Here is an 11767-nt window from a genome sequence, read left to right on the forward strand (position 1 = left end):
CCTTTCCAGTGGAGTTCTCACCTCCAAAAAAAAGGTGGCTGGAGCTATCCAGAGTTAAAAGGAGAGATCGAGCTCTTTCCCAGCCAAACTCAGATATCCTCTATCTGTTTAGCCACTTGAGATTATTGAGAACATCTTCTGCTTGACCCCCAATAGCAGATATTTTGGGAAGAGTACAGTTTTACTAGTGAAAGTAAAATCAGATGGTAAGAGAAAGTGTATAATGGAGAAAAGGAAAAAAAAGGAAGAAAGCAAGCTTAGATTTTTTTCAAAGGTGATCCAACACTCAATCATTTTAGTCTGAATATTACAGCGTTTTTACCAAGCTCTGTCCATTCCCTTCGAACTCTGTGGGTTGGGAACCTCTATCAGTCTGGATCTGTGAGGTGCTTAGTATTTTTCACTGCTTGACAAATAAATAAATATTCAGCCCAAAATACGTTTACCTTGGCTTTTCTGTATTTCAAACAAAAATAATGCAATCTTATTTTTCAAGTTTCTTCCTTGTATGGTTTGCTATAAAGCATCATCAGTTTTTTAACGTTTATTATTTTTGTTACTACTGTAGACCAAAATTAGACATTGGGCAATGGCTATTACTAAAACTCTTAAAGACATACATCTCCCACCTTTCTAAAGCTTTCCAAGATCCCAATTTAGAAGATCTGTCGCTCTGTGGCTCTTAATTTTCTCAAGAACCTCAAAGTGCTGATAGTGTCTCACACTGACAAACACTAGAAATAGCCCCTAGGACTGAGAGAGGGAGAAGTACGTTTTGAGCTAGTAGACTGAATGCACTGTTTGGCATTAACACACGCAGGCGAAGGCACATCTGTCCTTCCTGAAGTCAAAGGGAATTTTTCCTTGAAGCCGGGACTAGGTTTTCACAATTCACACTGAAACCTCTATAAAAGTAAAAGGTGGGGAAAGTCCTTGTAGGAGAATAACAGGACTGGTTATACCACTCCTAGGAATAGGTTTGAAAACACATGCCATGTGGACTGAGTGGGCATACGCAAAGGTGAAAAATATATGCTCTTTTGAAAGCAATGAGATTATTTCAGCAGCGAGCAAGCGGGGAACATTAAGTGAGACAGAGATTTAAGAATATTATCATCATTGGGACTGTCACGAGCATTTTTTTTAAACTTTTCTTCAGCCGATTCCAAAATACGTTTTGAAAACGCATGAAGCTGCCTGCCGCTCCTGCGACATCCAGAAGCGCTGCTGTACCGATTTTACGGCCACTTTAGCCCCGCCGTCCCCCCAGGAGAGGCCTTCCCTCCCGCCTTCACGGGAGTCCTCCCCCGCCCCGTCAACAGTTGCCCCGAGCACACCCGCGGCCGCTACGCGCAACCCCCGGCGCCCCGACGGTGGCAGCGCCGCCGCCTCGGCAGGGACAGCCGGGGGGGGGGAGGCAGGGCGGTGGGGAGGGACAGCCGGGGGGGGGAGGCAGGGCGGTGGGGAGGGACAGCCGGGGAGGGGAGGCAGGGCGGTGGGGAGGGACACCCCGGGGGGGAGGCAGGGCCGGGCGGCGGCGGGATTTCTCGACAGGCGCGCCCGCCGCCGCCGTCCGGGGAGGGGGGAGCCGGGGCCAGCGGAGCGGCGGGAGGCTGCCCGGCTCCTACCTGGTAGGCGTCGGGGATGTTGACCGTCTCTCCGTGCTCCGCCACGTAGCCGATGATGCCCTTGCCCCAGGGCACCTGCACCTCGTTGCTGTTCTCGGTGGAGCCGCACGGCAGCAGCGGGGTGCCGGCGTGCACGTCGAAGAACTTGGAGACCAGGCTCTTCTTGCCGGCGGCGGCCCCCTCCACGAGGAAGAGGGAGCCCCGGTCGGCGTCCACCATGAGGCAGACGAAGATGAGGATCTTGTAGCTGAGGCTGGTGAGGTCCAGGTCGTTGGAGATGTCCTTGACCAGCTCCAGGAAGAACTGGCGCTCGTTGTGCTCCTTGAGGTAGCGCTTGTAGTCCAGGGCGGTAGGGGGGTACTGGGGCAGGCTGACGCGGGACTCCAGGAGGGCGCTGAGGATGTGCGCGGTGGTGGGGGGCAAGGAGCTGGCCTTCCGCAGCAGCGCCCGCCGCCGCACGCTGCTCAGCGGCTCCTGCGCCCGGGCGTGCACATGCTCGTCGTAGGTGAGGTTGACGTGGATGGCCTTGGAGCGGGCGAAGCTCTTCCGCAGCTCCTTCTGGGAGGCTCGCCGCTGCAGCCCCCCGCCGCCGGGGCCGGGGCCGCCGCCGGGGCCGCCCGCGCTGCCCCAGCCGCCGCCGGGGCCGCCGCTGCTCCGCGGCTCCTCCGACGGGCCGGCGGCGGGGGCGGCAGGCGCTTCAGGGGGCGAGTTCTTCCTCTTCAGCCACTTCTCCACCAGCTCCGGGTGCCTCTCTAGGAAACTTTCCACCGCCGCCACGTCGAGGCCGGCGGCGGCCGCCATGGTGCCGGCGGCGGGGGCGGCTCAGGCCGCGGGAGCCCTCGCCGCGGCCATGCCCCGCCGCCGCCACGTGCTGCCGCCGCCCCGGGGCGCGGGGGGCTGCCGGCAGCCCCGGCGAGGGGCCGCTCCCGCCCCTTGCCCGGGCACCTCCTCGGGGGCGCGCCTTCTCCTCGCCCCCTGCTCCCCCCCGCGACCTGCCCACCACTCTTTATTACTATTCCTATTATTCTAGGTTTTCTTCCGCTCCCCGGCGCTCAGCCCTCCTCTGGTACTGGCCCCGGCCCCCGGTTCTGGGCCGGCTCCCCGGTGAGCCGGGCGGGCGCTGCCGCCGCGCCTCCGGAGATGCTCCGGGAGCGCTCGGGCAAGCCCCTTCTGCCAAGTGCCGTCAGTGCTGGCGGCGGCTGCTGCGTAACCCAGCCGGCGGACCACTGAGGAGGGAGGGGAGGGCGGGGGGGAGGACGCGTGAGCCGAGCGGGCGGGCGGGGAGGAGGGAGGGCTGGCAAGCCCCGCGGCGGGGGGAGGCACCGCCGCCCGCCTGGCGGCAGCCGCCGCGCCAGCCTCCGCGGGGGTGAGGGCGGGCGTGCGGGGCGAGGCGGGCACGGTCCCCCGGCGGGGGGGCCCCGAGCGGTGGGGAGCTGCGCTAGGGAGGGAGCTCCGCGCTGGCGGGCGCCTCGGTCAGGAACATCGCGGGGAGGGGGAGGGCCCCTTTGTCTGTGATGCGTGTGCGGGGAAGGGGCAAACCCGGCCGCGGCTCCCGCCCGCCGTCTGCGGGAGCGGGGGGGGGGAGAGGTAACGCGAGTGCTCCCGTTAAGGAGGTTTAATTTATAGCATTATTTGCGCCGCTTCAGTACTTCGGGAGACAGGCGGAAAACCGGAGCCCTTTCAGAAAGACCCGCTGAATTCCGTTTCTTGAATCCCCGAGTTGAGACGCCTGCAGCCTCTCCCGTGCAGCTCTGCCCGGCGCGCACCGTCAGTGCGGCGTTTCGCGCCCGGCGCTGTGTAAGAGGCGCAGAGAGCCGGCTCCTGCCCGCCGCCCACAAAGCGGCCCGGGGCTTGCTGCCCGAAAGCCGCTTTCCCTCGGGGCCGGGCGCCCCGGGCAGCTCGGCCCCGGGGTGCCCGCTGCTGCAGCACCGGCTGCCGGGCGGAAGCCGACCGCATTATTTTTATGCGCACGTGGAGCACGTTTCATTGCTAAATCGATGCCTACGCATAAGCGACTGAAAAAACGGAGTCATGGATCTTAACACGTGAAAAATGTCTTTCATGCGCTCACCAAAGACTGAATGAAGGCGGCTTCAGAAATTCATGAATGGGAGTTTGGGCGGCTGGGAAAACACGGGCAAATCTTCCACCAGAGGAGATTCCGACCTGCCGGGAACCCCGTCCCTGCAGCAGCCCCTCCCGGCGCGGGGGTCCGGGCAGTAAGCCTGCAAGGAGAGGGAGCGATTTGGGGACGCGTGTCGATGGTGCAGGCGGGTGCGCGGGTGTCAGCCGGGCCGGGAGGGCTACGCGTGGGTGCCCGAAGGGCTGCCGCGTCTCCCGCAGCAGTCGGGGTTAACGAGGGGCTGCGTGCCGGTGCTGTGGCTCCCGGAGACCGCTTAGGAAGCGACAGACAAAGGATTCCGTCTCCCGGTCTCGGTGCCTGCGCTGTTGCAGACTGGGCAGCAGCTTCCTGCCTGCCGCCGGCCGCGGGCCGCCGTGGCAGCAGGGCTCCGTGCCCGCCCCCCGCCCCGCGGTGGGGTCTCATTCTGCTTTCCCGGCTCTCCCCGCCGCGCAGGGGGGCTGCCGCAGGACGGCTCTGCGTTGAGAAACCGCGCCGCCGACGGCACCCACTCGGGAATAGGGCGGGCGGAGGGGGGTGCGCAGGCGCGTGGGCAACGGGGGGGGGGGCGGTGTCGCCCCCGCCAGCAGCCCCCGCCGTTTGGGGGCCGGAGGAGGGAGGCGGCCTGGCCCCTGTCTGCCGTGGCGGTGCGCGGCGGCGGCGAAGGGGCCGCTCCCGGCAACCGCACCGTGCCGCTGCCGCCGCCGACTTGCCGGGGCGGGGGGAGGGGGGGGCGGCAGAACCAGCGGCGAGTGGGCTGCGGGGGAGGGGGGGCGGCGTGCTGGGCGACGGGGGCGGAAAGCGGGGACGTCGGAGGACACGCTATCGGGGATCGTCCCCGAGCTGCTCGCACCTCTGAAGAAGCTGAGCTCTTTCCATACAGGTAGCTCGGACGTGGAATTGCAGGCGTTTCGCGGTAAGGGCAAGGGCGACTGAAACACTGATCTTTCCAGCGTTTCTCCCGGCGCGCTGCTGACGCGCTGCCGGAGCTGTGAAGTCAAGGGATTTCACACGCGGCCGCAGGCACAGCCCCTCCGCCTACGCCAGCGACTGTCACATCGGGACTGTCACATCCCGCTCTCGGGAGGACAGAGCCGAGGTGCCACCCTCGCTCCGCAGGACGTCCAGGCTGTCAGGGCACGTCTGCGCGCTACTGCCCGCGCTGCCGCTGCGGTGCCTGCCCAAAGCCGCCGATGGCAGCTTGGCCTTTCCAGTGGCCCTTGCGTTTTTAGCAACACCGGCAACAAACACTCCGCTTACACAGAGAAATCGCATGAGCCGCCGAAGGCCTGGCAAGCACGTACCCCGAGCTCTCGAGCAAGGACCTTGGGCATCTGCATACAAGTGAAATACTTCTACGTGAATAGTTTACCATCTCACTCCAGTGAGGTTTGGTCTGAGCACTGACACCAGTGTTTACTACAAAATGGTCACTGTGTAGCCGTTACTGTATGTAAACACTTAGAGCAATTTAGTGTCTCGGTAAGCCTAGGTTTAAACGAGGTCTTCTCTTACCATTCCTTCAAACGGTCTTGTGGCATCTTTAGTTTATTTGCTGGGATTTTATGCACGGGCTTTGATTACGGTAAGAATCTGCACATTGACAATCTCTCAAATAGCAGAGTCAAGACTGAAGGAAGTAAAAATGCAGTTGTCTTCATTGCATAAAATACATAGTGAACAATTTGCTGTGACACCGTAATTGTAAAGAACTCTGCAGCCCCAAATCTGTGTATAAACTATAATCCTCTCTTTTAAAGATAAAATGTAACAAAAATGATCACAGTGGTTTGTCTATTCTGTAACTTGCACAGGCTTTCAACATGCTGTCACAGTAAAACCTGCCTCAGAAGCCTGGCCTGGTGTGCATCGGTGTATGTTAGGAGAAAACTTGAGTCTGTCTGTGTTGTGGCACACACCAAATTACACCTCTGTTTGCAGGGTGAGTAAGCCAAGTACACCATACGCTGGGCTGCAGCTTCATGTGTGGGCCTGAGATAGATGAGTTGCAGCCTTTCGTGGGAGGGCCAAAAAGGCAAATGGATTTTGTCAGCACCATGGGACTGTGCTGCCTTCGTAATTCTACAGGTGTGCTGCAGTGAGGTACAGGCAGCTTGTATCTGATGCATCTTATGTGTGATGCACCTTTTATCGGTGTGGATGCACAATGCCAACTCAGCAACGCAGGCTGTAGCCAGTCTCACCTGGTCTCCTCGGGTATGAACATAGAGAGATGCCTTAAAAGAATCACAAGGAGAAATGTCAATGCATTTCTCAGGCAGAGTGTGTTTCTCTATTAAGAAAGGCAGTGGCATGGCACTCTTCAAAATGCAATTGAGAAAAACACTCCAGAAAATTGTTATTCAGGCGGATGTTTTAATTGTCTAAACAGTCAACAGAACAGGTCCTGACTATTAAACTGAAAGGGGGAAGTCTCTTATAGCTACAGCACAAAGGCAGAAAAAGCAGGTACTCCTCCAGTTGTGTCACAGAACTTTTTCCCTGGCTCTTGCTTATACCCTTACTTAAAAACAGCAGTTCAGCTCCGTGGAGCACTGTAAGACAATCAGTTAAAGCCCCTGGTGGGTAAGCATTGGAACAATACTGATAAAATGAGTACCTGGGAATAGACACCATAGCAAATTAGTTTTGTGCTAATGCTCCCTTCCACGAAGACATAAGGAAACTGTGCTTGAGTGAAGTATCTTTTAATCTATTAAATTTGTGTAAACAGAGAAATAAATGGTAAATCACAATTTAAGTGGTAGAGATTCATGAGGAGGTTTTAGGAGGACTTTAATCACCTTCATCAATCCTCTGCTGTTGGTGAAAGTATCTACTGCTATCATTCGCTTGAGCTAGTTAGCCCTCATTCATTCTACATGTTAGAGGATAAGGATACCTTAATATATTAGCCTCAAATGGAGAAAAAAATCCACAACTCTGAAAAATGACCGGTAGATGATTATGGTTTTTTAATACAAAGGAACACTAATAATAAACTGAGTGGGGTTATATTTTTAAACCAAAAAGGTCATGGGTATTCGGGTATCTCCTCAAGATTCTTTTAGGTCAACATCACTACTGAAAGGTTACTTGTCCCCTGAAAATATCTGATATTCTTGAGATTCTGCTTCCATCATCCTTATATAGTGTTCTTTTAATGTAAGGTTACGTTTTGTTATCTACTGTGTATGGTACTTACCTTCACAGATGACAATGCTGAGGATGTTTTTTCCAAAAGAAAAACTTCATTTAGTTGTCAGTCCTAATACTTACAGGCACTTTCTTATTTACATAGCCACAACTGAATAATAGTTACAGTGGGTGTTTGAATAACTAGTTGCAAAATTGGGCTCTCAGATCTCATTGTAGAAAGGAACAGTATTTCTCTAGTACACTCCACAAAGGTCTATGAAATATATAAGACAATATAAATAATGCTCACCTCCCAGTGTTGTTTATTAGGACATCACATCTTAAAACATATCCTTATTTGATTTTGCTAAGGCCAGTCCCTAATTAATAATTAACATCAAAATACTAAAACTTGACATAAGAGCTAGTCAAAATTCAAAACATTTTTCACTGACATTACAGCTGCTGCAGCAATGTTTCATGAAGTTGCTTTTTTGAAGTATGCAATAAGATCAGCCCTTTCATTCTGCTTTTTAATTCCAGCAAAAATCACTTTTGTACCAGGAATTTATTTCTTAGGGTTCCCCAAATACTCCATCAGTGTATTCTCTCTCCAGTCAACTCCTGAAAAACAAAATCATTGTAAAATACAAGGCTGGCCCAATGTAATATATTTATGAAAATATCAACAATCTCAAATCAAACGTGTGATGCTCCTGAACATGTGCCTAGAATCCAAGAGGAATGTGAGCATAAATGATATAGAATATAAAATGCACAAGGTATACATTGTCTTTGTGTCACTTTAGTAAGTCAAATATAAATCCAAAAGGATGCATCATGGAGAGTTACAGTTCTTTGCACCATTTTACGCACAACTACTTACTACTTTTAAACTATGTAAGTATCTTCATAATTCCAGTATCCAGAAGATCCAACTTTCATTTCATACAGTTGTTGAAAATGAGCATCTACAGATTGACATGAAATTATCAAGGCTGTGCTCCATTGAAGGGCATTAGTAAAAGGGTTGTCAATGAGGTTGTCAAGAGTTCCTGGAATCTCTTGACTGAAGTTGAAAAACCGTTAGTGTTTCCTTCCAACCCTGCTAAAAGCTCTCTCTGACAACAGAAGCCTGTTGTGCTGAAGACTACTGAAATACCTGTAACCACATGTTCAAGTTTCTCTTCTGTCCTCCAGAGTTGACTCTTCCCACTGTCTAAAGTGGATTTAGGCATCACTTTGTTGGCTTTCTTTTAAAAACTTGTACTAACATCTGTATGATTTGTTCACTAATTTTTAATGAAAAAAAAATAGTTAATATATGCTGACAATGTTTTGTATGAAGGGAGTCCCAGTGTAAAGTGCATATCACAAAACATTTCCTAGAAATCACAGAAAAATAAAAAAGTCAGCCAATTTTAAAGCACCTTAGTAACCAGAAAAAAACAGGACTGTATTGTAATTAGTAGCTTGATTCAAATAATATAATTTATATTCAAATAATATAAATAAAAACAGTGAAACCCACACAGAATTACTTTCCATTTTTAGATGTTCCACTGCTTTTCAAGACTGTCTGTATGAAAAACACAAGACAAGTCATAGCTTACTAGTAGGTGACAGTATTTAGTCAAGTGTTATGAGCAAAACAAGTGCAGCACACCACGATGCCAGTAGAGGGTAGTGACCAGCAAACGACATCTAAAAGCACTCTTAGGAAACAAAATCTGCCCATTGATACTACAGAGTTCTGGGAAAGCTATATACCTTCTGACCTGGTGTGCTGAATATTGGTAAAATTTCTTTTAATATAGGGACCAAGGATTTTTGTTTCTGAAACTATAGTTCAGATTCATCTGCAGTAATGCAAAATAGACAGCTGTGAGAGTAACTCCTTGTAAGTAAGGCTTTCTACTGTACCTCTAAAGAAAAAGTTTCTTTTCATATATGTCCCTTCTAACACTGCACCTCATCCATGTCACGTGTTAGTTTTACTTTTGTTCTTGTTTGCATCTGAGTAAGAAAATCCTGCAGCTTGTCCTGATCTGAGGCCAAATAAACCCCAAAGATTTGGTCCTGTCTTGTGCTTTCCATCTTTTTCAACTGTGTGGCACTGAGAACATTTCTGAATAAAGATCTTGCCTTTTTCAACATCACCCATTTTGGTCTATGTAAAACAAATCTAAAAAAATGGAAATTTGAACAATATTACAGAGAAGCTCACTGTTGTTGGCCACATTTATAATCTCCTTCAACAGTTTTATAAAATATTTCTGTCTTGCATGATAATAAAAAATAATGTGTCTTAAATTAATGAAAATTTGACCCGGATTTAATTGTAAAGGTAAGTTTGGGTAAGACTCTGTTAAGCTGCCTGATTTCTTAACATGATCTGGTTGCTGATGGTCACGAATTAGTTTTTTTTTTAAGTTATCCAATTTACAATTAGGAAAAAGCACCATGGGTTTTTTTGCTGCATCTCTGAGAGGTGCCTAAGTACAGAATTTGTTATTCTTAACTTTAGAGGTTAAGGAAGCTTTTAAGTTCCTCAGTTGCTCTTCTAGAGCTACTTCAGTGGTAAGGGTAAAGGTCAACATACTTTTGTCTAGAAGGCTGATCTAAAACAAACACAGCAGCACCTCAGGATTTCCCTGTGGGTGACAGCGCTACCTAGAATGTCTCCACAACTGTAGAATTAAACTCCCTTCTCCAGTGCCCGTCAGGACGCGTTCATGATAAGAGGGATTTCCAGTGGCCTGGACAGTGGGAGAAGGTACCTGCGAGGCTGCCCTCGGGCCCGTGTCCGCTGGGGAACAAAGGGGTGTCGAGCTCCTTTTGGCCCTTGGAGGGCACGAAAGGCGAGGCCGCCCCGCTGCTCCCCGTCGACCCCCGGGCACCGGCCACCTCTCCTAAGCCCAGCGAACCACCCGCCGCCGCTCTGCACTCAGCCTGTCCAAAAGCAGGTGACATCAAAGCGAAGTCCAATCGCAGAGAGGTTAACTCAGCACCCTCTCTCCTGATTGGTGGGTCGCAGGTCCACGGGGCGGGATTAAGCTTCGCGCCTTTCTCTCTGGGAGGAGCTGGAGGCGGCGTGTGTCGCGGTGCCAACGGCCGCAGCGGCCGGCGGCAGGCCGCGACGCTGTCATGGCGCCTGAGGCAGTGCCGCCCTCCCTCTGCAGGCACCTTCCCCACGCCGAAACGCTTGCTTTTCTGTCCGAGTGGCGTTGCGGCCCTGTCACGGCTTCACTCTGCAGTGCCAGGCAAAAATGGTGTCAGGAGTTGGGGAAAAATGAGCACAGAGTTTGGTGCTGGAAGGCACGTCGCCTTCCAGCCCTAAAACACTGCCTCTGATGTTTTGAGTCATAACAGTGCTTTTCTCTAAAGGCTTCCCATTGCTGTGCAAAGAAAGAGCTTCCTAGATTTTCCAACATACTCCTTTACATGGAACCAAACCCAACCACTATATCCAAAGTATGTTCCTAAAAATGCTCATCGATCTTCTACATTACACTCCCAAAACAGGACACCCTTTAACCCCCACAAAAATGCTGCTTCCAAGGCCGCTGCCAGGACTGCGCAGTGCTCAAAATACTGACTCCTCCAGATCTTCGGATCGCCAGACCTTGCCTCCATGAAACTTCGCTGACAACGAACTTGACAACTACATCTGTGTGTGTGAAAAGAAGGGGGGATTTCTGCATGTTTAATTTGTGTGGAAAATAATAGAAAGATTGCACACCCCGATCCCCTGATTTCTTCATCTAACCCCATTTTGCACCAGGAGGTGTTGGTCTGTTATCATCCCAGTAAGAACGGCACTTAGACTCTGTAAAGTATCATCTACAATGCTATTTATTTACAATACTAACAGAAGAGGATAAATAGCATAGATGATTTCACGTCCCTTCAGATGGTGGGAGGCCCAGGTGCTTGTAGCATTGAGCGGGCCACCAGCCCACACACAGCATGCCATGCAAACCTCCTCCATAGCAGAGATTCTCCCCTTTCGGTCTTTCAAGTGTTTATGAGATTTTCTTACAAGGAAACAACTCCTTTCATTTCTGCAGTCAAAACAAATGGTCTCATGAGACGTTCTTGCTGCACTGTTAGATAAAGGCAAGGCTGGGCAGGAGGTGTAATTGCCGGTAGTGAGTGGGAGCAGTCCGCAGGCTCCTCTGTAATGAAGAGCTGGCTGAGTTTATTCCATGGCAGAGGGACGCAAGCGGCATGGCGCGGCCTGAAGGCCAGGCTGTACCCGCAGCACAGCTCAGCACAGCCCCAGCCTGCGCCTCACCGAGTTAACTGTCCTGTGGATCACTGCCCCCTCGATGTGCAGTGGTCACGGCCACTACAACCCTAGGGCACTGACAGCTCTGGTATTCAGCTGAGGAATTCTTTATTTTTGAGTCCAACTATTAAAGATGTGATGAACTTTATAACAACATTGCATTCTTCACATTTTATTAGCTGTGTGCTTATTTTCCTACAGATAGTTATTTTTCCTGGATATTTTTTGTGCTTGTTTCTCATGGAATACATTGAGTTCCATGGGCCTCTGTATCCTGAGAGTTCACAAGATGCACATTAAGCGCCATTGTTGCCTATGTCAGCAAAGGCCTCGAGAATAGTTTCTTCATGGGTCAGGGCAATCCCAAGCACAAATACAGGCTGGGCAATAAGTGGATTGAGAGCAGCCCTGAGGAGAAGGACTTGGGGGTGTTGGTTGACGAGAAGCTCAACATGACCCAGCAATGTGCACTTGCAGCCCAGAAAGCCAATCATATCCTGGGCTGCATCAAAAGAAGAGTGACCAGCAGGTTGAGGGAGGTGATTCTCCCCCTCTGCTCTCGTAAGACCCCACCTGGAGTACTGCGTTCAG

The 11767-nt window shown here is 51.5% G+C and overlaps 1 protein-coding gene across 5 annotated transcripts in view; it reads right to left on the minus strand.

The window, feature by feature from the left end:
• PDE11A (phosphodiesterase 11A) overlaps positions 1-9098 on the minus strand; it is a 151850-nt gene extending 142752 nt beyond the window's left edge. For 4 of the 5 annotated variants that reach the window (XM_069781538.1, XM_069781537.1, XM_069781536.1 and 1 more), the window contains exon 1: positions 1629-2838. In XM_069781538.1, coding sequence (XP_069637639.1) covers positions 1629-2429 — 801 coding nt within the window. In that variant the 5' untranslated portion in view covers positions 2430-2838. Of the gene's footprint in view, positions 1-1628; positions 2839-8883 lie in introns of those variants that run through there. The other variant, XM_069781540.1, reaches the window with a different exon arrangement.
• Positions 9099-11767: the final 2669 nt, after the last annotated feature.

Source organism: Haliaeetus albicilla, chromosome 4, assembly GCF_947461875.1.
Source record: "Haliaeetus albicilla chromosome 4, bHalAlb1.1, whole genome shotgun sequence".
NCBI classification, from domain to species: Eukaryota; Metazoa; Chordata; class Aves; order Accipitriformes; family Accipitridae; genus Haliaeetus; species Haliaeetus albicilla.